The sequence below is a fragment of the Aspergillus homomorphus genome (genome assembly GCF_003184865.1).
Source record: "Aspergillus homomorphus CBS 101889 unplaced genomic scaffold BO97scaffold_9, whole genome shotgun sequence".
In the NCBI taxonomy this organism is placed as follows: domain Eukaryota; kingdom Fungi; phylum Ascomycota; class Eurotiomycetes; order Eurotiales; family Aspergillaceae; genus Aspergillus; species Aspergillus homomorphus.
Genome location: NW_020291895.1, coordinates 414,303 through 440,573, shown reverse-complemented (window position 1 = coordinate 440,573; position 26,271 = coordinate 414,303). Strand labels below are relative to the sequence as shown.

The 26,271-nt window shown below is 54.7% G+C and overlaps 9 protein-coding genes across 9 annotated transcripts; 5 read left to right on the top strand and 4 right to left on the bottom strand.

Annotated features, from left to right (window-relative positions):
* Window positions 1-591: 591 nt before the first annotated feature.
* BO97DRAFT_441797 (putative cellobiose dehydrogenase) lies at window positions 592-3,472 on the bottom strand (the record flags this gene model as incomplete). Its single annotated transcript, XM_025698203.1, has 2 exons — window positions 592-1,230; window positions 1,286-3,472. The coding sequence occupies 2 exons, from the start codon at window positions 3,470-3,472 to the stop codon at window positions 682-684; spliced, it is 2,736 nt and encodes a 911-aa protein (XP_025553500.1). The 3' UTR covers window positions 592-681.
* A 57-nt stretch (window positions 3,473-3,529) lies between these two features.
* Window positions 3,530-3,978, bottom strand: BO97DRAFT_404301 (uncharacterized protein). The gene has a single exon (XM_025694942.1). It carries the CDS (start codon window positions 3,722-3,724, stop codon window positions 3,545-3,547), a length of 180 nt encoding a protein of 59 aa, XP_025553499.1. The 5' UTR covers window positions 3,725-3,978; the 3' UTR covers window positions 3,530-3,544.
* Window positions 3,979-5,029: 1,051 nt separating this feature from the next.
* Window positions 5,030-6,467, bottom strand: gel1 (1,3-beta-glucanosyltransferase gel1; the record flags this gene model as incomplete). Its single annotated transcript, XM_025691618.1, has 2 exons — window positions 5,030-5,806; window positions 5,871-6,467. The coding sequence occupies 2 exons, from the start codon at window positions 6,465-6,467 to the stop codon at window positions 5,030-5,032; spliced, it is 1,374 nt and encodes a 457-aa protein (XP_025553498.1).
* A 3,122-nt stretch (window positions 6,468-9,589) lies between these two features.
* Window positions 9,590-10,573, top strand: BO97DRAFT_469189 (YbhB/YbcL family Raf kinase inhibitor-like protein). The gene is made up of 3 exons (XM_025699818.1): window positions 9,590-9,607; window positions 9,667-9,755; window positions 9,804-10,573. Exon 3 carries the CDS (start codon window positions 9,804-9,806, stop codon window positions 10,410-10,412), a length of 609 nt encoding a protein of 202 aa, XP_025553497.1. The 5' UTR covers window positions 9,590-9,607; window positions 9,667-9,755; the 3' UTR covers window positions 10,413-10,573.
* Window positions 10,574-12,347: 1,774 nt separating this feature from the next.
* On the top strand, window positions 12,348-14,218 carry BO97DRAFT_283245 (putative GPI anchored cell wall protein (Dan4)). Its single transcript, XM_025691087.1, has one exon. It carries the CDS (start codon window positions 12,641-12,643, stop codon window positions 13,838-13,840), a length of 1,200 nt encoding a protein of 399 aa, XP_025553496.1. The 5' UTR covers window positions 12,348-12,640; the 3' UTR covers window positions 13,841-14,218.
* Window positions 14,219-14,310: 92 nt separating this feature from the next.
* pex4 (putative ubiquitin conjugating enzyme (UbcJ)) lies at window positions 14,311-15,345 on the bottom strand. The gene is made up of 2 exons (XM_025693560.1): window positions 14,961-15,345; window positions 14,311-14,834 (listed from the first exon to the last, which is right to left on the bottom strand). Exons 1-2 carry the CDS (start codon window positions 15,115-15,117, stop codon window positions 14,512-14,514), a joined length of 480 nt encoding a protein of 159 aa, XP_025553495.1. The 5' UTR covers window positions 15,118-15,345; the 3' UTR covers window positions 14,311-14,511.
* A 165-nt stretch (window positions 15,346-15,510) lies between these two features.
* On the top strand, window positions 15,511-18,884 carry BO97DRAFT_386911 (endonuclease III domain-containing protein; the record flags this gene model as incomplete). The annotated part of the gene is made up of 2 exons (XM_025693559.1): window positions 15,511-16,781; window positions 17,418-18,884. Exons 1-2 carry the CDS (start codon window positions 15,567-15,569, stop codon window positions 18,882-18,884), a joined length of 2,682 nt encoding a protein of 893 aa, XP_025553494.1. The 5' UTR covers window positions 15,511-15,566.
* Window positions 18,885-20,460: 1,576 nt separating this feature from the next.
* BO97DRAFT_283226 (putative DNA helicase) lies at window positions 20,461-23,254 on the top strand. Its single transcript, XM_025691086.1, has 3 exons — window positions 20,461-21,355; window positions 21,468-21,500; window positions 21,564-23,254. The coding sequence occupies exons 1-3, from the start codon at window positions 20,772-20,774 to the stop codon at window positions 22,993-22,995; spliced, it is 2,049 nt and encodes a 682-aa protein (XP_025553493.1). The 5' UTR covers window positions 20,461-20,771; the 3' UTR covers window positions 22,996-23,254.
* Window positions 23,255-23,695: 441 nt separating this feature from the next.
* BO97DRAFT_404295 (uncharacterized protein) lies at window positions 23,696-26,011 on the top strand (the record flags this gene model as incomplete). The annotated part of the gene is made up of 1 exon (XM_025694941.1): window positions 23,696-26,011. A coding segment is annotated over exon 1 (1,702 nt), but the record flags the coding sequence as incomplete, so codon positions are not given.
* Between the last annotated feature and the right edge of the window lie 260 nt (window positions 26,012-26,271).

The window sequence follows — 26,271 nt, the reverse complement described above, 5'->3', positions numbered from 1 at the left end:
TGGCTGAGCAGCTCTCCCAAGCAAAACGCAAGTAGAAGAAAAGCTTGTAAGCACGAGCCAATCTGGGCCTGCGTGATTAAATTTGTTGGCGCGCACTTTCGTTCCTCCCCGGTCGGAGCTTTTCATCATCGATGCTCGACAGCTGTTTTGCTTTTTCCCCGTCTCATTTTTCTGTTTCGTACGGTTGCTCCGTGCGCTGGTCTGACAGGATTGGGACTCTCCAACTGGCTGGAACCAGAAGTCCGTGGCTTGAGACGGACTCAATCTTGTGTGTGCTGATCTTCGTCCGATCGGAGTAGTTGAGAAAGACAAAAAGGAAGGAAACCTGAGCAAAACAATCAAAACCGCCAAACATGTGACCGCCGACTCCTTGGATTCTCTCCGACCCTTAGGTAGCCATGTTTTTCTGCCTCAGGCTCCTGTCAGACCATTTCCTTCCCTCCACGTCAGTCTTGATGTTTTTTCTTTTTTTTTTTTTTCTTTTCTTTCTGCCGTCCTCCTTGCGTAGTACATTTACTACGTATGGCTGGGATGGTTCCCACTACAACTGCCAACAATCACAATACAACGAAATTTCTAAAAGTTAAATTGGTCTAAATACATGGAATCGAACGGTAGATATCTGGCTATACAATTATATCCGCAACCACCACTGACAGACGTACCGATTCACAAGCCTATCTAGGCGTAGGTAGGCCAAACGGTGACGGTAGAAGTAGTGGTGGTGACAACGGCTGAGGTCGTCGTAGCCCACGCGGTCGAAGTCACCCACACGGTCGTGGTCGAGACTCCAGAATCGGCGTGGGTAACAACAGCCTTGTGGGCGGTCACCAAGGCAGAGGGCGCGAAGGTATCCTCGGCCTCAGTCTCATCATCCTCGTCGTCACAGTCGGGCAGATCCTCGTCATCGTCACCCTCGTCAGAGGTCGAGGCAGAGCTGGAAGAAGAGCCAGACGCGGAGGTAGAGGTGGCGGTGGCCTCGGCGGTGACGCTGGTAGCGCTGGTCTCGGCAGCGGCCGTCGCAACGCTCACGGCAGCAGACGATTCAGCGGCAGAGGCATAGGCGGCGGCGGTGGTAGGCGCAGAGGCAGCAACCGAAGAGCTGGCAACGCTGACACTGTCCGTGCCCTGGGCGATGATGCGGGCCACAGCGGCCTCCGCGGCGACCATGACGATGGCCTGAGTGTTACCGGTGGGAAGATCGGGGTGGATACTGGCGTCAACAATGTACTGGAAAGATATTAGCTCACTGGGCGAGGGCAGCACGTCAAGTATGGATTCTTACCAAGTTCTCGGTACCATAAACCTTGGTGTTGAGGTCAACAACAGAAGTACCGTTACCGACGCGTCCATCGTCAGTGCCGATCTTCGCGGTACCGACGAAGTGGTCACCGCTGGTCATCAGGTTCAGAATACCAGAAGCAGTCAGGTCACCGGAGATGGAGAAGCCGGAGGTGGAGTTGCTGATGTCGTCGATCAAGCTCTGGAAGAAGCGGGTCGTGGCTTCCTTGTCGGCGGCAGTCTGCAACCAAGGATCGGTCTCGAGAGTGGTGGTACCGGAACCGTCAATGCCAAGAACACCAGTCGAGGTGGCACCGTGGGTCAGGTACAGCTTCATGGTGATGGCGCCGTCCTTGCTGGTGCTGCAAGAAGCCTGGAAGAAACGGGTAATGCCATCTGTTCCGACGTTGGAGGTCCAGAACTGGAGACGGTGGCCACCCTGGGTGAGGACACCGGAGCCCTCAGCGAACAGCTTCTGGACGGCGGCACTGGGGCCAGGAACGACGCCAGAGGTGTTGAAGTGAGTGAAGTTGCTGTTGGTGTTGACAGTGACAGTGAACATGGGGTGGTCACGGAGGTTTTGGCCGACAGGCAGGTGGATCCACTCAGAGGAAGGAGGAAGGGTGATGCCAGTGCTACCGCTCTTGACGGTGTTGATCTGCTCAGTGGGGCCAATACCGGAGTTGAACAGAATGCGAGGGGTAGACATGGAACCCGCAGCAAGGACAACCTTACCACCAGCGTTGAGGCTGATAATCTCAATGCCACCAGAGCTAGTCTCGACCTCAACACCCGTCACGCGGGCGCTGCGGCGCACGAGACGGCGGACCTTGGTGCTCAAGCGAAGGGTGAAGTTGTCGAGGTCCTGAACCAAGGGAAGGTAAGAGCGCACGGGACCAGCACGGATACCATTGCCGACATCCCAGGAGGGGTAACTGTACACCATGTGCTTCTCGTTGGGCTCCTTCTGGGAGTCGACGGACTTCCAGCCAAGACCCTTCAAGAAGTTGGAAAGGACAGTGTACATGCCCTGGTCGTAGCGCTTGCCGTCGGCCGAGGGAAGAGTGCTGCCAGGGTTGAGCTCGTAGAGACGGTTAGCGGCCGCCTGAACGTCCTTCCACTTCCAGCCGGTGGGCCACTTGTCGTCGAAGTCGGCCGCGGGCGGGTGGATGAAAGACTCGGCGTTGACAATGGTACCACCACCAAGAACGCAGCCGGCCATACCCGCAGTATCGTCACAGAGGTAGTCGCCCATCAGGCCGAGAGAGGTGAGAGAGCTGCCTAGGGCCGGGATATCGAAAGCGGTCATAGAAGAGTTCCAGGAAAGGGCACCAGAGGCACCCAACTCGGTGGTAGGAGCCACACCACGCTCAATCAAGAGGACCTTCTTCTTAGTCTCGGCCAGACGCTCGGCGGCAACGATACCGGCAGCACCGCCTCCGACAACGATGTAGTCATAGGTTGTGTTCGAAACCGTGGCAACAACACTGGCCGATGCGCTGGCGGACGGGCTGGTGACTGAGGCGGAAGAAGAAGCAGTAGATGTGCTGGAGACAGCCTTGGCAGCCCAGGTGGCATAGCTGGAAGACTTGGCCTTGGACAGCAGGACTTGGAAGCCACCGTAACCGGCTCCGTGGAAAGGCATGGCAGAAGAAGCGGAGGAAGGGCTGGTGGGGCTGGTCTTACTGAGACCCCAGCCGAAGTAGTAGGTGTCTTCGGTGGCGCCGAAGGTAGTAGGCTCGCCAAGAATACAGTTCTCACACAGGAAGGTATAGGTGAGGAAGGTGCTGTTGATAGAGGTGCCCTCGGGGATTTCGAGGATGCTGGCATCGCCACTGTAAACTTCGGGGCTGGAGTAGGCACTGGTCTCACGAAGAGTGCCGACGGCAGCGTCACCGTTGGCGTTGGGCCAGGCTGCGATGAGCAGGGCCTTGGTCATGGAGCCAGACATACTGACACCACCCCATCCCTTAGCGCTGGAGAGGGGCACGCTCAGCTGACCGATGAAACTCTTCTCCACGGTCTCAGGGAGAGCGATACCGAAACAGAAACCGGTATCAGCGTCACACCACCTCTGGAAATCCATGCCGGAGACCGAATCACTGTAGGCGGAAGTCTTGGTGGAGGCTGCGGCGGAGGCACCGAGCGCGGAGCTCAGGGCCACAGCGCCGCCAAGAAGATAGGAACGCATCTTGAAGTGATTTGTTCGCAATATTAAGAACAAGCAAAAGCTGCTATAGACCAGATTGGGTCGGAAAGTCACCTAATCGATGGTGAAAAAGAATGAGATAGAAGAAACCTTGGGAGGGTTAAGCTGGCCCAGCAGCAACCCGGAAAAGAGCGGCGGCAAAAAAAGATTGCCAAAAATGAAAAAGAAAACAAAAGAAGGACCGAAAAGAACGGGAGGGAATGGATTGAACGTTGAAAGCCGGTGGAAGTCCATTTTGAGGCGAGCCACTGTATTCATATAGGTTCTTGAAGAGAGCAACGTGGGGGGCTAGGCTGACCATGGTGTGAGGAAAGCGGAGGCGTAAGGGTGATTGAAGGATGGTTAGAGGATAAGGCTAATGCGTTGAAGATATTGCTTGTGGGCACACATGCCCACCTCAAAGGTGTCTAGTCTGCTCCTATCCGAGCATAACACCGTCTAGAACGCAGGTTATGAGTGGCCTCGAAGCAAGATAAGCAATTTTCGGCGGGCCCTGGGCGTTTCTCGGAGAGCGGCCACGGGGGGTGGGACATGCCAAGCATCACTAAACGGCGTGTGTTTCACGAGCAGGCATCGGTAGTTTGAGCGTTATAACCCCCCTGTGCCTTGGAAGAGCCAAGCTCCTCTATATCAAACATTCTCAGGATGGAGTTCGCGCCGGAGTGGATTGATCACAAAACCCCCGTCGCCTATTGGCCTCCCTGCACGTCGGATGAATAATGAAGGTCTCCAGTGGGTGGAAGACAGTCTCCATTGTCGACAAGCTATTCACACTCCGATGCAACTCGGACTGGCAGGATGATGATGCCAAGAGCGGGCTGTCTATGGTCTATTCTGGTCTTCAGTGGTTGGTGCCTAGAAAGCCGGTCTGGTCAACATAGCGGCCGGAGCATTCAAAGGATTAAACATACCCGATACTTTTGATGGGTACTCGGAATCGACATATTGTCTCTAAGAACTGGTAAGAAGTCGTAAGAGTCGCACTCAGCGACAGGTCATGTTGTGCGGGTGATACATGAAGCCTGGCGCGGGGAGTCTTGAGACAGGCCAAGTGTCAAAGGGACGGTGAGGGGCAAGTCATGAAGGGAGACGGGAGTTGGAGGGGAAAGGCGTTGGTGGAATTTGGGCAACTCGACCGGGTTCCGAGTGGGTCTCAGGGGAAAGAAAGAAAGAAATCCCGTGTAGAGCAGCGGCCAATCCAACCGTGGCCCGTTAATATTGCGTTTGCTATCAAATCAATTTCCCTGGTGAGGGAATCATTCCATTGCTACTCTACATGCAGAGACAGTTGCGCTAATAATGTAGGGCCCAACTAACTGTACAGCTGCCTTCTATTACTACTCTGTTGGCGACCCACATCGCCATCTACCCTGCGAGCCATTCGCTATCATCACGTACAGTGCTTCAACCAATCTGGCTGCATATAAACTAGAAGAAAACAGACGAAGCAGAAAAAAAAAAGGGAGTCCATGTGAAGAAGAAAGAAAAAGAATTCAATGAGAACTGACAAGCACGAGCGTGCACTGGTAAATGAACTATTTAAACAAGAACCATGCCAGCGCCGAACAAGGTCGACATGACAGTCACCAGGCCCACAATGGCAGGGGTCATGGTCAGACGGGGCACCTGCAGGCCGGCAGCAGCGCCTGGAGAGTTCGTCGCGATGCCACTCTTGGAAGAGCCAGAGCCACTGCCCGAAGAAGCGGAGCCGGATCCGGGAGTGGCGGTGCTGGTGGACGCAGTTCCAGCGTTCATGCTACCAGAGCCGGAGAATCCAACACCCTTACCAGCGCCCTCGGTCATGTACTTCTTGGCGGGCTCGGGAATGGCGGGGAGAGAGTCGCTGTCAACATCCCAGTTGGGAGAATCCTTGGCCGGGCAAGGGTTGGCGCCTCCGGTCTTGTTGTAGCCACCATCGCCCTTGGGGCTGGCAGTCTTGGCCATAGCAGACTTGAGGGCATCGTAGTCATCCAAGGTAGTGACCTTGCCATCCTTGATCTGCACGAGACCGTAGTGGCTGGGTTCCTCGGAGTACTCATAGACGAGACCACCAGAGTAAACAGCGGTCATGTCCGTGCTGTACAAGGAGCTGACTTCCTCGAACTCGCGGGTGTTGGTGTTGCAGCCATACTCGGACAGGAAGAGCGGAAGACCGTAGCCAGTGAAGTTCTTGACCTTCTGGTCCCAGCCGGAGGTGGTGAAAGAAGAGGGGTCGCACCAGGAGTAGTCGTTGAAGGCGAAGAAGTCGCTGCGCTCGTCATCGGTACCGCAGTTCATGTACTGGGCCATCTGGAGACGGTTGGTGTCGATATCGGCCTACAGAAGTTTCCTGGTCAGTGCCCGCACGGTTGATGTTTCTTTGTGTGAGAGAATCACTTACAGCAGAGTATCCCACAGGGATCTCACGGTACTTGCGGCTGCGAATGTACTGGCGGAGATCACGAGTGACGGCCTTGACATAGGGGGCAGCACTCGAGGAGGGGCCGTCATTGATGACCTCGTTTCCAGAGAAGAAGGCCAAAGTGTTCTTGTAGCCGGCGAACTTGTCGACCGTGGCAAAGATGTACTGAAGGTAGACATCGTTGTAGGAGGGCTTCGGGTCGGCACGGTTGAGCGAGTACTTGGGGGTGTTGACATCCAGAACCAGGTAGATGCCAGCATCTGCCAGAGCGTTCATGCACTCATCATGGTCGGCGGAGTTGTCGACGGAGTAGACACGGATGGTGTTCAGACCCAGCTCCTGGAACTTGGCGATGTCGCGCTTGCAGCCTTCGGTATCGGCGATGGGGTCGGCCAGCTTGGACGAGCCACCGGGTTGATAGTCGACACCACGGATGTAGAAACGGTCGTCACCCTTGAAGAAGGCATTACCCTTGACAGTGATGGCGGTCACATCATCACGGGCCTTGAGGTTGGGAGCAGCCAGAGCGGTGGAGGCACCGAGAGTGATGGCCGTCGCGATAGCGGAGCCCTTCATGTTGATGGAGTTGTGATTTTGAGTTGAATTGCTTGCTTGCGGAAAGAGACCAGTCGGACGGTGTGGAGTCTCGGGAACGAATGGCGAGACCTGCTGTGTAACTGATTATGATATAGTTGGGAGAAAGCTGGAGCCTGGGAAGGTTGAACGGCGCGAAACAGGTCAATAAGACTGAACGAGTGACTTGAAATGGGTTTAAAAAAAAGAAAGCGAGTGATTGAAGGGATAGCGGAGGAAAGCACCCAAAGCAGGGGAAGAAGAATGACGAGGAGAAAAAGAAGAAAAGAGAGAGAGAGGGAGAGAGAGTTCAAGAAGGTAAGGAAGGGGTGGTGCAGGAAGGATCCTTAAAGGGCTCTCAGTCCGGAGTGTCAGGCTGGCCATCGATCCATCCCTGAGCCGTCCGTCTGCCCCATTGAGCGATTCAAAACAGTAAGGATAACCCGGACCTGACCAACTAGAATTGCCACCAGAGTGTGCTTTCTTTCGCGACCGAGGAGCGCGTGTCAGTGGGCAGTATGGTATGTCCCCATTACCGGATGAGGCAGCCAAGGTATGTGTGTGGAAATGTGGGAAATTTGCTGGGCGGGTCGAGGGAGTGCCTAGTGCGTATCAGCTGTCTCGATCGTCAGATCGCCCCCAGCAAAAGACTGCAGGATCAAGGGTCCAGCCCGGGAGTATACAGGAAGAAGCTCCAGTGAGAGGAGGCGTTGATGGGAGTTGGTGTTGTTGTGTTGATCGGATCTTACTATAGGATATGATTCCTTGTTCAGAAGCCATACATCACGTATTTCTCTTAGGCCCCCCCCCTGGTTGTGAATGAGTGAGAATCAGGTACTGAGTTCAGAGTGTGTGTCCCGTACCTGGGAAACTGGGAAGGGCGCAAAGAATGGAGTGGGGATGCAAAAAGCCCTGAACCCCGGCCGGGCCAAGAGAGAGAGAGAGAAAGAGAGAGAGAAAGAGAAAAGAGGGCGGGGCGGTGGGTCCAGCCAGAAAACCAGTCAGTCCCTGGAAAAGAGAGAAAGATAGAAATGCCTACCTGCCTACCTGCATCACCCAACACTCAGTATTCTACAGCCATTATTCTGGCCAATGGATTGAACACTGTTGACTTACCGTACAGACACCTCCCAGGCTTACGTACCATAAGCACCAACATATAAAAAGGGATCACCAACCCAGCATAGCAAACATAGTGCCTGCACCCACCACCACTCAGCCATCCCGCTCCCCTGCCGTCTGGAGCTGATCATCTCCGTCCTGGACCCTGAACCCTCCTCAGCATGTCTGACACGCTCCAAATAGTCCCTGGCCGAGCAATTGCCCAGGCAGAATAGCCTTTGGGTGGTTACGACGACTCTTGTATCCTGTCTCAGTCGTGGGGGGGGTTGTGTCCCCCCGACAGCTGAGACATGCAAGCACAACACCCTCTAATTTTAGTCCCAGGCTAATTTTAGCCAGCCGAGCATCCCATCTCGCATAGAGCCAAGCCAAGTTGCTCATGCATGCACTCAATCGCTCCCTCTGCTATCCGTTTGATAGTGATTGAATCTATACTGGGGAAGTGTATCTCTAAATGTATGTACAGTACTCCGTAGACACCGCAGAAAAGCCATATGCAGAAGAACCTCATCCAGACTCTACAGCTCTGGTCAAGATAAGATCGAACCGAGTAAAGTTCATTCCCTCCGTCTCTCTCCTGCCGTATCAAATGTACTATTCTCACATGTTGATTCTCCCCGATCGGAACCAAGACCAGAACTACACCACCAAGAAAGCCATGCAACCTTCCTCATTTCTACACACAAAGCCAAGACTCCCCTACACATCTCCAAATTCCACAATCACAACCCCAACCAACCCATCCTCACCAACTTGGAACCAGACAAAAAACCCTCCCACTGACGTCAACGCACAGATCCCAACACGGTCCCACCAACCGACCGACCGACCAACACCCTGACCAACAACGGAGACGCTCTAGCCCGGTACCTGTCTATCGTTTCCATTCCCACCGAGCCCCAGCGCCGCCCGCGGGCGCCCGACCGACCGACCGGTCGGACTCTTCACTGCAATAACCGAATCACCAAACCAAGACCGACCCCCAAACCACAATAATCCATGAAGTCTTTACGGTAATCTGAATCAACCCAAAATCCCAAGACTCTTCCTTACGCCGAGATTTTTAAGACAAGAATTTGGCAATCGATAGCTCGCGTAAATTCTACCGGAAGTCCATACAAATATACCTTCTTGGCCGGGACACTGCTCGCTCGGCTGCGGTCGAGACCTGCTCGGCAGGGGGGGACCAAGCCTTGGGGGTTAGGCAGCATATTTTCTTTCTGAAGATGGGGTTCTTCGGTTAGGGTGAGTTTGGTTGTGACTACTTTTCTTCAAGTTGGGGTTCGTGGGGATCTGATTTTGTCTGTGGGTTTGGTGAAGGTGGTGGCTGCTGGGCATGGGCATGGCATCACATGAATGGATTCTACTGCGCCGAGTTCAGTTGTTGGGCCGCATTTCTGAAGTATGCTGGCGGATGGGGTGGTTCTAAGAGACTTTTACGAGCAGGTTGTGAATCAATCGTGGCGCAGCAGGGTGCCAAGCTGTATTAGAGCTCGATAGTCGAGGGTTTTGGTTTGCCAAGCACCGTATAGACAATATGAACTGTGTTTCCAGAGTGATCTGGCAAGGGGGCGTGGTTGGATGGGAAAGGGTAATCATAGGTTGATGGATGGAATGGCTACTGTTTGCCAGGTTCAATACCTGCACGCTGAGTTTATATTACTCTATCCATCATCGCAATTCGATAGATAGCGGTGGTGAGAAGGAGATGTCTACACGGGGAGATTTGACCCTAGAGAATATACATCCATTGCCTGTTCACTTAGGAGTCAGGGAGCAAGATGCAATGGCTCGGCTGTTGTCGACAGGACTTCGGGCTGTTGAGCGCCTACCATGATGGTGAAAGCATCTCGCTATGGCTGCCCTGGGACAGCCGTATGACTATCCGATAGGTAAAACCACCACGCGACTCACCTCAAATGGAAAGAGCAACGCTATGGTCCTACTCAACGGGCTATAGCCAACACCTGCTGTTTCTGACTTCCTCCGTCAACAAGCTCCTTCCTTGAAAGCACTTACCAGTGAGCCGACAAGCAGGTGTCCCATCCAAATCGACGCAAGCATGTTAACCTACCCAAAGAGAGCAGACATCATATCCTCACACCACCAACCACACTGACACAATCATTCTTCCTCTCAAACATTCATCTCATACCAGCTCAAGCAAGTGTGAGTCGACCTCAAGCCTTCACGCCCACCAACACTGACACGAACCAGATGCATTACACCGCGCACTCCCTCGTCTGGGCCACTCTCCTCAGCAGCGCCTGGTGCCAGTTCTCCAAGCTTTTCATCAGCCAGCCGGCCTTCGTCCACCACCCGTGGCCGTCGATCTTCGTCGAATCGCCCGAGTTCGGTCCGACCGGCTCGTACCTTGACAAAGACCACACGCGCGAAGGCGCAGGAACCTTCCCCGCACTGTCCTGGCCATACTCCTCCGGCGCAGTCCAGGAGTATATTCTCATCTGCGAAGACCCCGACGCCCCGGCCCCGGAAGCCATCGTCCACGGCATCTACTACGGGATCCACCGCGCCACGACCGGGGTACAGAACCCGGATTTCTTCCTCGATCAGTCGCAGGCAAAGCCGTTCATGCTGCGGGGCGGGTTCAAATATGGTCAGAACGGAGGAGACGGCGTGTATCTCGCTCCCCTGGCGCCCCAAGGCCAAGGGCCGCACCGGTACTTCTTCGAGCTGGTGGCGTTGAACGAGACGCTGGACCAGAAGGGGCTCAGTTCGCCCGCTCAGGTCGACGAGCTTATGCGCGCGATCGATGGGAAGGTGGCCGGATGGGGGGCGTGGATGGGCTTGTCTCAGAGAGCTTGAGCATGATGGAAGAGCGTGGTCAAAGAAGAGGGAATCGTTATCTGCCCTCGGGTTGCACAGTCTTCTTAAGTCGTTGGCGTTGTTTTCATGGTTTATCCGCGGTCACTTGTATCATCAAGACATTGGGAGCAGTCGATGTGAGGGGAGTGGTACGACCAGAGTTCGCTGCATGGCTTTATTATGATCTTCACCTCGATGTCTTACATTGGGTAGTCGTGAACGTCATCATCAAAGGTCGGCATTGCTCCCGATCCTTCAGGTATTGACTAGAGCCGGTTAGCTTTGAGGGTCCGATAATTATAGTATAACCCTATCGCCGAAAGACCCGAGGTTGACTTCATCTCTGGTGACTTGGTCGAAAACAAACCTTTGTTCGTATTCTTCGTGGTAAAGGGAGGCAAATAGACCCGACTGAATGACTGCCTGTCTCCAAGATTAGCACAAGGATAGGGGCACTAGTCCGGTCTCGGTAAGGGCCTGCCTCACTGTGGGGGGATATCCAATCAACAGCCTCTCTTGCCGCTTACGCTGCCCAGCCCCAGTCTGGCTAGCCGTTCTAGGACTAGTAAGGATCTGATGAGAGCTAAGCCTCTTTCGCACTTCGCCGGGTGCGGAGGGAATTCGGAGCTCGGAAACCTCTGACAATGACAGCCAGCCTGAGGGTCTTGCAATATGGAGAGGTCTTGGGCTGAGTGTCCGATGCCACCCTCTCTTGTCACGACAATGATGAGTGTTTGATGAGATTTCGATGGGTTATCGCAGTTGTGGATGCTGGGTGGGCAGCCCTTGACAGGTACCATCGATGATCAGGAACGCCCCCCCTTGGCAAATTGGCCACTGGACGGTAATGCCGATAGTCCGTGAACGGTGGCAGAGGAACGGACCAAGTATGTGTTGTGCTGCCTCAGTCAATCTCCCACGGTGCCTGATATTACAAAGGATGATCAAGACTGTACTGTACTTTGCTCAGCCCGGTTGTTCAGGTAGTTATGTTCGTGCAAGGTGTGAATTCCCAGGATAACCACATCACTTGTAAAGTGATTCTGTTGCAAAGAGTGGGGTAAAAGATAGTGCTCGGTAAACAACAACTACCACAGCAGACTGATCTCATGGTGGTGTCATCATCAGTAGTTCTTCGGGTGTGTGTCTCAACAGTCGGGATCGTCCGCTCCGTCTGACTGGCCGCACAACTGAAACCTTCTTCCCTTTCAAGCCATTGAGGTTAATTCAATGGTCACTCTCCAACTGCACTTGTCGACCATGACACCATGACCCAAACTGTTTGCTCGCCAATCACTCGGGCTTGTCCGAAGTGGTGTACACATGGTGTACATGGTGTACATACAGATTGTGAGACACTCTGCAAAGTCAAAGATGCATCGTAACTCGGAAAGTCGACAACTCCAAGCGAGCTGGCTGGCATTGGGCCAATGGTCTATGCTCGAGGCTGACGTTGACCTCGTACAACCCGTACTCCGCATATCCCACGGATCGCTTTCGGATGCTTTGTTGCTTTTTTGGAGGGCCATTCGATTCATCGCGACCGGCGAGATAGGCTGTGTATCGCCGCACTTGGGTTGAACCACGGCACTGATGCATCGGGGCAACACCAGTTCCTTTCTCCCACTCGATATAATGCCCATTCACTTCCTGGGTTCACTTATTTTTTCTTTTGATGATGATGAAAAGGTACCATCTTCTAGCGGTTGCCCACTGCTGATCCACCGGGCTCCGCCAGCCCGAGCCAGACCTGCCTTGTTTTTTCTTTCTATTTCGTCGTTCTTTATTCCAGCCCAAGCTAACGGCTTAGCCTGGGGATCGAGGTTTTTTTTTTTCTCCGCTACTATTTATTCATCGGCGGCGCAGCAGAACAAGCCTCGTCGGCCATTTGTTTCACTCTCATTTCGGGTGGCTTGCAGTTAATTATATGCCAACCGTTACAATTATCAATAATTGCCTGCCAGCCCTCTCTGCAGTGCTTGTACAGTACGGAGTACTTATTCTGCAATCCTCAGCCGCTTGTCTGGCTCACTTCCGCTTCCGTCTTCTTTCCCCCTCTTCTTCATCGACCGACGAGTGTTACCTTTTTGGGAAATTCCCCTATACGACTCGGAGGACCGTGAACTGAACGACCACTTTCTCTACTCTCGCTTCTCCCCTGAACCTTTGTCTCTCAACTCAAACCCATCCATCCAATTTATACGTCAATAATCTCGAACTGAGCCGCCATGGCGTTGTCAACTCGCCTGCTCCAGCTTCTGCTCCTATCCCTGATCGCCCTGTCTGCAATTGCAGCCCCGGCCGCCGATCAGCCCGAATCCGACGCCCCGTCGGTCGCCGACAGCATCGAAGAGACATCTCTCCACAAGGCTCTGCATTTGTTCCAGCGGTTCAGCCATGGCATCTTCCAGTCTGACGAGGAAGCCGCAGCGGCTCTCCAGCAGGATGATTCGTCGTTGGTTGAACACTTGAACCTCGTCAAGCGAGCCGACGGCAACTCCACGGCTGCGGTCGAGACGACGAGCCAGGCTCCCGAGCCCGCAACCACATCGGCGACGGCGGCGGCGACCACATCTCAGGCTGAAAGTTCCACCAGCAGTGCTGAGCCGACGACTGCTGCGGAAACTACGGCCGCCCCTACGACCACTGCTGCCCGCACGACCGCTGCGAGCCCTACGACTAGCTCTAGCAGCAGTGAGTCCAGCTCTAGCAGCAGTGAGTCGAGCTCCAGTAGCAGTGAGTCTAGCTCTCCGTCTCCGTCCACGTCTTCATCTTCCTCTACCTCTTCGGCGACCACCTCGTCGACCTCGTCCTCGTCGTCTTCCACGGCGACGTCGACCTCCACCACTTCTTCGTCCTCTTCGTCGTCCTCGTCCTCGTCTTCGTCCTCTTCTCACACCACCGCAGCTAGTACCACGATCCCCACCGTCGCGGCCACTACTACTACTACTACTACCTCTACTTCTGCTACCTCCACTGCTAGTACCACTTCATCCAGCTCACATACTACAGCTCACACCACCGCCTCCACGACCTCGACAACCTCCACCTCGTCCACCTCGACTTCGACCTCCTCAACCTCGACCTCCACTTCGACCTCCACAACACTAGACACCACCACCTCTACGACTTCGACCAGCTCCTCCTCCTCCTCCTCAACCCAAGAAGACAAAACCACAGACAGCACAACCGCAAAGACAACCCCTTACACCTCCACCTATAAAATGACCACCACGCTGCCCAACGGCCAACAAAGCACCGTCACAGCCGTGACCGTCATCCACCCAACAGAGACCTCCCACGAGGTCGCCACCGGCACCCGCGGCTCCCCCAGCCTGCAGACCGACAACGGCGCCTCGACCCACGGTCTAGGCCGCGAGCTGTTCGTGATAGTCGGTGGCGCCGCCGTCGTGGCCATGGCTCTGTAAATTCACAAATGAAATCACCAATTCGCGTTCTGAATGCATTTTCCGGAGTTTGATCTTTATTTCTGCATGATACCTCACTATGTTACGATCCTTATGCAAAGCAAGAAAGCATTTTTGTTTTTCGGGTGTATCCGACATGTGTCTCTCCTTTAGCGCATTTGATAACTTTGTTGTTTGCGGGGGATGAAGAGGTTGATGATGTTGGCTTTCGGGCTCGGGGAGGGGGAAGTGCCAGGTTGGGTTGGACGAAGCGTGTGCATAATTAGAAAGGCTGCTGTCCGTCTTTATAATGACTAGCTGAGACAGATGGTTGATGATGGCTATTAGGACATCATCCATTGTTTCCGTCTGGCTTAATTCATACCCTTAATTCATACCGTATGGCTCGGTAGATGATTTGAATGAGTATTATGATGTAGAAGACGCAGTCCTACATTGCTTCTCTACATGTATGTGCTGTAGATAGGTATGCTAGCTGTATCGCTCTGTACAAGATCATCCCGCGCAGCTGAGGCGGGCATATCACCCCTCACTCAGCTCCGACTCTACGGCTACCTTCCCAACCGTAACAGACGCTCATTAATGATATACTGTTGGTTGGCCAACTCACCCCATAGCCCTCACTCAATCCATCTATCCCCCACCCCTCACCCGAATAACCTCAGAAATAATCACCGCGGAACCCACCGCTCCTCCTCTGTCCAGAACCGCACCACACTCTCCCAGGCGGGGATATCGCCATCGCGCAGCAGCGCCGCCACGTCGACGTTCAGTGGTGACTCCGGGCGTGGGTCCGTCAGCAGCTGGTGGATGGCCGTCAGGGTCGACGACAGCGTGTACACGGGACTCCAGTGCTCGGTCGTCAGCAGCGTCAGGCAGATCTCGCCGGTCGAGAAGGAGATATTCGGGTGGCTGATGCGGGTTCTGAAGCGGATGGTGGGCGGGGTGAGGGGGTAGGAGGGCGGGATGGTGATGTGGAGGGCCCAGAGGCCGCCTTTTTGTTTTGCGATTCCGTTGTTAGTTCGGAGTTTCGGGTTTGGAGTTGGTTTGTAGAAGTAGTGGTTTGTTTGACTTTGGGATATGGAGGGGGCAGGCGCGGGGGGGGTGGGGGGGGGCTCACCTTCGTATGGGGTGCCTTTTACGCCTTTGAGTACGGCTTCCCAGTGTAGCAGGTCATCTTCGTCGATGGGGCCCAGGTGCAGGAGCGCTTCGTTCGGGTTGTTGGTGTAGTCTTTGAGTTCGCGGAGGAGCCGCTGTGTCGTGTTGTGCGTTGCCATTGTCTTGTGTAAAGTCGTCGGTGAAAGGCTGGTCTGGCGGAATGTCGTGGAATGCTCGGCGTTGCCGACTAAGCAGCTTTGTTTGGCTGGGTGCGTGTCTCTGGGTTTGAGTGTTCTTTGACACTGCGCTCTGCACGATCCCAGAACTTCTGTTGATAACTATCACCAACAAGCACTCCCCTCCTGAATGAGATATGACCGGTGGATGGCGCTATGTGCTCTTGGTTGCAGACGCGGAGTTGAAGCGGAGGAAAAGACCGAGGCTCAACGCTCAACGTGGGTCGTCTCCAATCAGTAGCGCCGGGTGCCAATCTTCTTCCGCGGTCTGGCCTGGTCATTCCGTGGACGGATGGACCCTAACAAATTTCATCAATGCTTGGCCACCGTCTTTCATGTGAAGCCGACCTCCTTCACCCTTCTTTCATATCGATCAACGCAGAACTACACCCATGCGCACCTCTCGCACGTCCAAGGAGACGGCTAGAGTCTTGCAGGCTCTGTCGCCCCCTGGGCGCCGCCAAACACGCAGCTCGTTCGCTCATGCTAGTGCCCTGCGCGATTTTGCCTTCAACGGTGGCCCTAATACCCCTGCGGAGGCAATGAGCGACGACGATGATATGTCCTCGCTGTCATCTGTCGCAACGGTCGATATCGAGGATATTCTCGAGCCCCCTTCCAAGCGGCAAAAGAGTGCTTTGAGCGGTCCTACAGCGCGCAGCGTGAGGACTCGTTCGGCGCGCATTCCTGCAGATACGCCCCAGGGCTCCCTCAAAGTGGAAACCACTGTCAAAGAGGAAGTAGTGGAAAAGCCGGCGGCCAGGGCCCGTCGCGTTCCTGCGCGGAAGGTCAAAGTGGAGGATGGCACCTATACGGTAGAGCCTCCATCCAACTGGGAGACCATCTACGCCACCGTGAAGAAGATGCGCGAGGAAAACCCGACCGCCCCCGTGGACACCATGGGCTGCGCCGAGCTCCATTGGCGTGCGTCGTCTCCCCGCGACCGTCGCTTCCAGACCCTTATTGCCCTGATGCTGTCGTCGCAGACGAAGGACACGGTGACAGCTGTGGCTATGCAACGACTGCACACAGAGCTCGGGGATGGCACCCCGATTGCCATCAAGACAGAGCCCAGCGATGAAGATAACAAGCCAACAGAGCCCATGAAGGACAGCACCCTGAATCTGGAGAATATCTTGGCCGTATCGCCGGAACGGTTGAACGAGCTGATCCGCACCGTGGGTTTCCACAACAACAAAACCAAGTATATCAAAGCTGCGGCCCTGATTATCCGGGACCAGTACGGGTCCGATATCCCGTCGACGGCGACCGAACTGATGAAGCTGCCTGGGGTCGGGCCGAAGATGGCGTTCCTCTGTATGAGTGCCGCTTGGGGCAAGCATGAAGGCATCGGTGTCGACGTCCACGTGCACCGCATCACCAATCTGTGGGGATGGCACAAGACGAAGAACCCGGAGGAAACTCGTATGGCTCTGGAGTCGTGGCTGCCAAAGGATAAATGGCATGAGATCAACAAGCTGCTGGTTGGTTTGGGGCAGACGGTCTGCTTACCTGTTGGCCGACGGTGCGGCGACTGCGACCTGGCCGGGACGAAGTTGTGCAAGAGTGAGATCCGAGGAATGGCTTCGAAGACCAAGACAACAACGGTGTTGAAGAGGGAAAATGGTGTTTCATCCCCACAGTCGAAGGGTGAAGACAGTGGGGCCAGTCCCAAGGTGAAGGTAGAGGCGGAGTTGATGGATTGAATGCGGCTGCTCCCAGTTGTCACGTTTTGACTGTTTGGTCTGTTTTGCCCACCAGGTCCGACATCTCCAGTTCTTTCTCTGTTACGCGGGGCGACGACTGATTTGGTCTTTCGTGTCTCTTTTCGACTTCTCCTTTGCGCTTCGTCTTCAATCCATCCTATCTCCGCCTCGCCATCCTCCCCATCTTCCATCTTCGTTCTGTCTCTCTCTTCCTCTTCCTCTCTATCTATCACCATCTCATATGGACCTTTTCACATAATTCGACTCGATCTCGCAGTAATTGGGATACGGTTCCTTCCCAGTGACCGCGTCAATGGGTCTGTTGCTGTCTCCACGTCCATCCTCAGAAAACCTGAGAATTGACTAACCTTCTCTGTTTGAGTAGCTTCAATGAATCTCTACTCCTACGGAGATGACTATTACGCGTATATCGCCCATAACTGGATGCTTCCGGAGGAGGAGTCTGAGAGTTACACGTCTGAAGAAAGTATGGAGCTCGACGATCAGTCCAGTTCCAGTACCGAGGTCCCTCGTGAGCCACGCATCACTTTCATGGACCTTCCCCATGAGGTCCGAGTCAAGATCCTCGAGTATGCTGGCTTGCTGCGGAAGTGTGTGATCAACCTTCGGTACGAGTCTGTACGCAGAAAGCAGAATGGTGGTTCTTGTTTGAGAGGCGATCATCGTCATTTTATCCCCTCTAGTCCGGGGACCTGGGCAGAGCGGGACTGCAACCACCCCAAGCTGCCAATTGAGCTCTTCAAACTCTCTCGTGCTTCTCGTGAGGAAGCTGGCACTGTTTTCTTCTCCTGTAACCGGTTCAACGCACCCCTCTACAGCCGCGCTGACTACCGAACCTTTGTGCTCTCGATGGGTTGGGGACTCGACCGTCTGAGATACCTGCACCTAGACCTCACCCCGAGAGAGCACCGCTACTTGAAGCTGGCTGGTGGAGTGCACAGGACCGCTCTGCGAATTTGGAACAGTTTCTGTCATGTGGCGGCCACTGAAATGCACGGCCTTAAATACCTTAGCATGAAATGTAAGGTGCGAGAATTAGAGGTCGCTACAAGACTCATGCGCGAGATGGACCCATTTCCAGTTCTGTCCCAGTGTGCTTTTCACTTCGACCACACTTACGAGGAGCACATCCAGAACGTGATCCGCCGCGCTGCCTTGAGGGTGACGGATAGTTTGAGCGTCAAGCATGTGTTTCCATTCACGCGTCTTCCTAGAGAGATCCAATTCCTGATTCTGGAGCTGCTCCTCGTCAACCGTCCGGACCCGTTCCTACCACTGATGGACAGTCTGGAAGGCGTCGTCTCCCTCCAGGACCGCCGAAAAGTCATGAGAAACAACATTTACAGCCCTCTCAACTGCTGCGGGACCTGCTCTCCTGTCGGGGCTCTTTGTTTCTGTCGTGGCCGCCACACAGCTTTTTCGACCTCCTGCAGCTGTCTCGAGACCCCGATCAATTACTTCCTGGTCAGCCGAGATTTCTATCGGGACGCGCGCCTGACATTCTATTCCCGCAACAAGTTCGCATTTCTGGAAGAAGATCCGGAGTTCATGATGCAGTTTCTTCACAGGCTCCCTACCTCGACTACAGAGCTGATGCGGCACCTGATCCTCAAGTTTCCGGGGCATTATCGCCATATTCCCCGCACCGGGCCCCGTTCGGAAGAACAAACCTTGATCTGGTGGTCGGTGCTGCGGCGGTTCATTCGCGAGCACTTCACTATCCCGTCTCTGTCGCTTTCCATTGTGGACATGGGCTGGAAAGGAACTTCTGGTGGCAGCGAGGCTCGGCGTCGCTATCTGAAGAAGCTGCTCGAGGCGTTCCTTGATCTGAAAGGATTGCGGGACTACCGGCTGCATCTCACCGATAACAACGAGCTGGCGAGGATCATGGAAAGGGAGATGCTTGGGGATGCCAGCAGTCACCGGGTGAGGGTCGGACCGGCACCCTTCAGTGGTCCGAAGAAGCTGCAGCATGCAAAATGAGAGCCTACTTCTTCGGTGGATATGATCTTATCTCTTTCCTTTGTCTTCTTTGCTTTCCTCTCTGCCCTGTTGATGCGTGAAGGGTGGATGTTCATACTTATCACTTCGAAATATCTGCTCCAGTTAATAAGTTGAGGTCGATTGTATTCGAGGGCGATGTTCATAATCAAATACAAAAAAGTTACTTGTCCTAGCATCTCAACCTGCAGTTTCCGGTAGAAGCAAGAAGTCCTAGGAAGTGGAATTGAGTGATGCTTAGGATGACTACTGGCCGGGATGGTGTTGGATTTATTTCTTTTGGATTTATTCCTTATGTTATATCCTGATCAACGAAGGAGTTTTCTCTTCTCCAGCTTTCCATTGAAATGACCGATGTCTGGTGTTATTATCTAAGTCGGGTGCAACGGTGTCATGTAGACTCTATTGAACCTGTCTCGACTCTCACAGCTAATCGCGACAATCTGGTCGTGGCTGTCGCCGCAGACTTCCCCGAAACTATCGCAGACTTCTGGAAACTAACCTCTAATAGTTGGTCTATTCATTCTTTGACTTGACACATTTTGCTAACTATGAAAAAGCTCCCGCTCTCATTCGCCTTGCGGAGTATTATTCCGTGACCGACTGACAACGCTGGCAGCGGAGTACATCTGATGAGACTGACCGTACCGAGATCGCCGACCTAGCCACAGCTGTAACCGTTCAGCCTCATCGCTGCCTCATGGCTCTTGCCTCCAAATGGGGCTTGCAGTATGGCTCCCTGGAACGACCAAGAAAACGATCTGCTGGGGCAGACAACGCCTGGGGTCTGAGACGGGTCAGATTGCGAAGACTGTCAGCGACAGAGATTGTCGAGTCTGTGATCTCCCGGGGCGAATGTGGCGAGCTTACACGTCAGGATCAGATTACTCGCTTGAGACCACCATAACCTGTGCCGAATGAGTCGGTCATTACACGTGTTGTCGAGAAATATGCCGGCGTTCCTGGTGAGTTGAGGACTCCGTTTGAATCTGCTGAACTGGGTTGGGAAGTGAGTAGGACATCACCTGGGAGTGGAAAGTCTCGCCAGAGCTGAGCCATAATCGTTCCTCTGACTTACTCTTGTACTTAGCGGATACCCCTGGCATGTTAGAGTTCATTGATATTTGACTTTTTCTTTCTTTCTTTGGGCATGCGTGCCGCCGCTCTTGGTAAATACATTCTAGGATGAAGAATCAGGACTGAGAGTCTGCGTCCTTCCTCAGTTCTGGCGAAGGGTTTCCCAATCATTTAGGAGTTCCGAACACAACCGCTGCCTCCAGGGGTTCATTGAATTGCAGGTAGTAGAGGATACCCAGGTTCTCAGTGTTTATTCGATTGCCTTGTAGTTTAGCCAGTGGCACCCCCAAGATTTTCCTCACGCTTATGCTACTAACCACCCTATACATATTGGGTTTCCTATCACATTGGCGAAAATAATAGTAAGTGAGCCATACATTCCTACGAGCCATGAGAGAATAACCTACCATCTTGTAGCCTTCCTCACTTGCAATTATTCATCTGACAGTTTCAAAATTTATGCAGGCGATGACTAATCAATCCCCTCACGCGTCTTCCCCGCAGTCTGATTTCAAGATCTGAAGCTCCGGTCTGCTTGCATCATTGTTGAAATCTGCAACCAGCAATTGTCCTTGCCTCACTCAATTGCCATACCACACTACCACTTTACTGACGACAGTACCGTTTCCCCCGGGGAAATAACGCAAATTCACCCCGAACGCACCGCAATTCCCCTACCTACCACCCGAACACCAAAACCACCCCCCTCACCACCATACCCCGCCATAGCAAACACCACACCAACACAGCTCCGTTCCAAGCCCACAAAAACCTCACCACACGACGACAACAATGAAGCCCAACCCCCAACCAATCCCCATCCCCGCCTTCGCAACCACCCACCTCCACCACCTAAAAACCGAACACAGCCTCGAGATCGCCTCGTCCACCCTCTCTGCCGCCTCCGTCGCCGCCAGCCCGTCCACGCGCCGCACCCTCCAAGCCACCGGCCACGCTCTCACAGGCCTAGTCCTCTCGCAAACCCGAACGGGACTAGGCGGTCGCCTCGTGGGCGAGTTCGTGCCTGACGCTGCAACTTTATCCACAAGTTCCAAAGAGAATAAGCAGACAAATGGGAAGGAAGGCGAGAGGCTACGGCTCCCTGCGCATGGGATCCGGGTGGGCGATGTGGTGCGCGTGCTGGAGATAAGTCATTCTTCGTCTTCGGCGACGGCGGGGGCGAAGAAGGGTGGTGGAGGTGGGAAGAAGGATGGTGGAGGTGGGGATGGAGGAGCGAAGAAGGCGCCGGAGGGGGTCGTTACTAGGGTTGGTGAGGGAGCTGTATGGGTTGCGTTTGGGCAGCAGGGGGCTGCGGGTGCTGGGAAGAAGGAGGAGGAGGAGGGCGTCGAGGAGTTGTGGGGGAAGAGGGTTTGGTTGTATGTTCCCTTTTTCCTTCCAGCATTTCTGGTTCTGTGGGAAAGGGTGTGGGGAAGGATGGTTGGATGGATGGGCTGGTTGATTGACGACTGACGAATTGCTGGGGCTTAGTGTCAAGTTGGCGAATGATGTTACGTTTCGGAGGTATGGCTTCTACTGCTATGGTTTATTGATGAGGGGTGGTGATGGGATACTGACAGAATACAGGATGAACCAGACGATGGATCGAATGGCTAAAATGCAGGAGTCCGATCATACCCACTTCATGCGCGTCGCATTCGGACACACCACCCCCCTGGCGCCGGACTACGACGTCTGCAAGGACATGGAGTTCTCCGATCCCACGCTCAACGACTCGCAGAAAGAGGCGATCCGGTTTGCGCTGGCGGCGCGGGACATCGCCCTTATACACGGCCCGCCGGGCACGGGAAAGACGCATACCTTGATCGAGTTGATTGTGCAGCTGGTGCAGCGGAACCAACGCGTCTTGGTCTGCGGGCCCTCGAATATCTCGGTCGATAACATTGTGGAAAGGCTGGTCCCTAAGAAGATCCCCGTGGTGCGCATCGGCCATCCGGCGCGACTGCTGCCGGCCGTGCTGGACCATTCGCTCGAGGTCCTGACGCAGACGTCCGAGGCGGCGGAGATCGTGCGCGATGTGCGGCGCGAGATTGACCAGAAGCAGGCAAGTATCCGGAAGACGCGGAGCGGGAGGGAGCGCCGCGCTATCTACGATGATTTGAAGCAGCTACGTCGGGAGTACCGCGAGCGCGAAACGAAATGCGTGGCCGACTTGGTGCGGGAGAGCAGCGTCGTGTTGGCGACGTTGCATGGGGCGGGCGGTCATCAGTTGCGCGGGCAGAAGTTCGATGTGGTCGTGATCGATGAGGCCAGTCAGGCGCTGGAGCCCCAATGCTGGATACCGCTCCTGTCGGCCTCCAAGGTTATCCTAGCGGGCGACCACCTGCAACTGCCCCCCACCGTCAAGTCGACGCGCGAGCAAATGAAGAATAGTACCGCGGAGGCGGGGGAGGAGCTGTTGCCTGACGTCTCGTTGGAGACGACGTTGTTCGACCGACTACTGGCTACGCATGGACCGGGGATCAAACGGATGCTTACTACTCAGTATCGTATGCATGAGACTATCATGCTATTCCCATCGCAGGAGCTGTACGAATCGAAATTAATCGCGGCCGAGGCCGTACGATCGCGTCGGTTGGCGGATTTGCCGTATGAAGTGCAGGCGACGGACGATACGACGGCTCCCCTTGTCTTCTGGGATACACAGGGCGGGGACTTCCCCGAGACCGCGGAGGAGACGGGGCTAGGCAAGTCAGAGAAGCTATTGGGGGAAAGCAAGAGTAATTCGATGGAGGCGTTGGTGGTAGGACAGCATGTTGATGCCCTGGTGGCGGCTGGCGTGCAACCGAGCGATATCGCAGTAATCACCCCGTACAACGGACAGCTAGCGGTTCTGTCGCAGATGTTGCGCGAAAAGTACCCGGATCTAGAATTGGGCAGCGTCGACGGCTTTCAGGGGCGCGAAAAGGAAGCGGTAGTGGTCAGCCTGGTGCGCAGCAATGAGGCCCATGAAGTTGGATTTCTGGCCGAGAAGCGCCGGTTGAATGGTGAGTTCTAGATTGATTGTCGAAGGTCAGCAGCACTCTCACTGACTGGGCGCAATAGTGGCCATGACGCGGCCAAAGCGACACTTGTGCATCTGCGGCGATTCGGAGACGATCAGCCAGTAAGTTTGGGGTGGTCGATGTTGGAAAGGAGTGAAAACTGACAGACTGCAGGGGAAATGGGTTCCTGAAGCGCTGGATGGAATTTCTAGAAGAGCAGGCCGATCTGCGCTATCCCGATGCAGGGACGTTCTTGTGATAGCGTCGAGGCTCGGAGGATGGATGAAGTCATAAATTCGCAGCAGAGAATCCAGTCCGTAATTCGGCCCTGCTCCACCCGACTGAAACAGGCTAAATTCGCCCAGTCGCTCTGAATGACAGCCCAAGTGGTCAGAGCACGCCCGCTTGGCATCATTTGCGAATCGATCGATTACCTGCGATCACACGAACCAACAGCAACTAAAGTCTGACGGTTTCATCCTCGATTGTGTTGGCACGAGCCGAGGGCGATGAATCGGCTGCGAACAGATCCTGCTGCTCCTCAATAACCTCTTCTGTGCGTCTTCTCTGCACGTTATCTGGCTGCTCTGGTCAGGTTGGATACTAAAAATACCCCCCCTGAAACGTAAAAAAAAGGCCCACTTGGCTCATGCTTGCTTGCTTCTGCTCCTCTCTGCCTGCATTTCCTCCTCCTTCTTTCTTCTTTGCCTGGAATCTCCGTCCGGTTTCTCTCTTCCTCTCCCTCCCTCTCTCCCTATCTCTCCTTCCCCTCTCTTGTAATTCATGTCTGGTTCTTCGATCCACTGTCACTCCTTCCTATACGTCTCCCCCACTCGATAGTCTCTCGCTCTCTTCAACAGACTTTATCTCGCGTCGCTCCTTCCTCTCACCATGATCTGAGCGTTTCGGCCGGATCTCCTGCTTCTCCCTGCTGACGGTGGCGCTCTCCCCGCAGCCTTGTCCGGTCTTTTACTATATACCCGATCGTGTCTTTTCCGTCTGATCGATCATTTTTCTTCATCCTCCCACGCGACCATCCCCGGCATTCCGACTTTCCCACGTGCTTCTGCATCTTATGTTCACTTTTAAATGTCCAATCTGAGTTCGCATCGGAGCTCCCCTTCGCCTGAGCCCGTCATGACTGACACCTGGGATGACACGGCTCTCCCGCCCATGAGCTCGAAACAGCTCATCGTCAGCACTCGTCGTGCGCGCCCCGCCGAGACATCACTGCTGTCCAGCACATTGCGCGGCCCTTCCCGCCAGGGACCAACTGTGTCTGTCACCGCCGAGCCGCCGACCGTGGTTGTGCGCGGTTCCAGTACCCATCGCCGTACTGGCAGCACGCTGAAGACCGTCATGCGGAAGATCTTCACGCGCAAGACGCGCGGGGACGAGAGCGTATCTCCGCCCCCACGTGGAGGCAGCACCAGTCCGACCCTGGAACGATCTCTACCGTCCCATGCTCTATTCTATGGATCTCGACAACAACACCAAGAATCCCCCCCGCTGTTTACCCCGTCCAATGGCACTGTCACCTCGTTTGCCGAAGCCCTGCAGAAGCTGGACTCGCACCCGCGACGCCGTCGTGCCACTCTTCCCAGTCTGATTCTGTCGGATGACGAGTCCCGCGGCGCGCTCGAAGCCGCCGTGCAGGGCCGGCCCGCTAGCAAGCGTGCCAACAGTCCCCATGCTAATAGTGACCCTCTTGATGTCTGTCGTCGCCGGGAGCGCCAGCAGCTCAAGCGCCGGTCGCGGAGCGCTGCTGCCCTGCGAAGTATGGGTCAGGAACACCATCATCTCATGTCGCCTATCCAATGGCGCCGACGCAGCTTAGAGTCTTGCGCCGCATCAACGGCCTTCGACGCACCTTCCGAGGCCGACCGTCCACCAACCAGGACTACTGTCGCCAGCGCCCCTGCGTTGCCCACTGAACCGTCAATGCTGACTGAGGAACCAGCGGAGCCCGAAGGCACTGAACCTGAGGAAGAGGAGGAGGAGGAGGAGGCAGAGGCTGCCTTAGAGCCTGAGCCGGAGGCCGATCCAGGGGTGGCTCCGACTGATGTCGGCACGCTCGTCACATCTCTGCGACATGACGAGCATATCACCTTGGAGCAGCGGCTGAACATTCTGGAAGTCAAAATGATCGATCTGGAGTTTGCCATCGCCCGTCTGCAGACCGACCGCAGTGAGACTCCTGCCGAACCCAGAAAGACCGCATCGCCCGTCAAGCGACACCGTCGGAAACAATCCTCTGGACCAACCCCCACGCCTCCACCGGTTCCTGCCCAAGAGATTCCCCTTCCCGACCGCCCTATCAGCACGAGCACTCTTCGTCCGAACCAACTCCATCGCTCCCGTACCCTCCAAGGTCCTTCATCGACCTCTCTTACCGACCCCAACACCATCTCAGTCGAACAGTACAGCGCATTGGTCATGCTGCTGCGACGCGAACAGACCGCGCGACGCAATCTCGAGCAGCAGGTTGCCGGTCTTCGCGAAGACATGGAGCAGTTGACGCAGATGGCGCGCGAGTCTATGGGCTTGGGCATGGGCCCGATCTACCCCATCCCGATTTCGGACCTGCAGGACCTCCGACGTCTGCGCCCGAGCGGCGGGTTCTCGTCCAGCGAGTCCTCGCGGCCGGAGACAGTTGGGGTACCGGGCGAGAGCGACTCGGAGTGGGAGCGAAACGAGCTCTCGACCAACAAGCCATTACCGGCCAAACCAATACCGGATATGATCTCGTCGCGGTGGTCACCGGGTCGACGGATGGACCTGGGTGGGATGATATGACTTGGACTGCGCTGTTCTCCTTTCTTAACGATAATATATTCATGCATGCGACCTACATACCCGGGTATTGCGAGTTGATCGATCACAGGTGATTATCGATAATGGTTGATGACGAGTTCAACTTATTTAGTGTATATAAATTTCTATTCTGGAGGCTAAATACTTCATCTTCAGCAGTGTAAATATCTCATCTCTAGCAGTGTAAATACGAGCACTTTTTAGCGTATAGCGCAATGGAATCTCAATCCGTCCACCTCTGCCCTGAATGACTTGCAGTCCATAACAACAAAAGAGGTACGCTCTCCTACTTCTTTGTCATGATACCTAATACCTTTCAGACGCACCCTGGTCCCTACCCCCGCCATAATTTCTAGTTAGTACGAAATGACAACCTCCGAAGAACCCAGCCTAACAAAGCCCCCGACAACCGTATATAGCCTTCCCTCCCTCTCCCCATATCAAATCCACGATCCACCACAGATTCCCCAGCACAG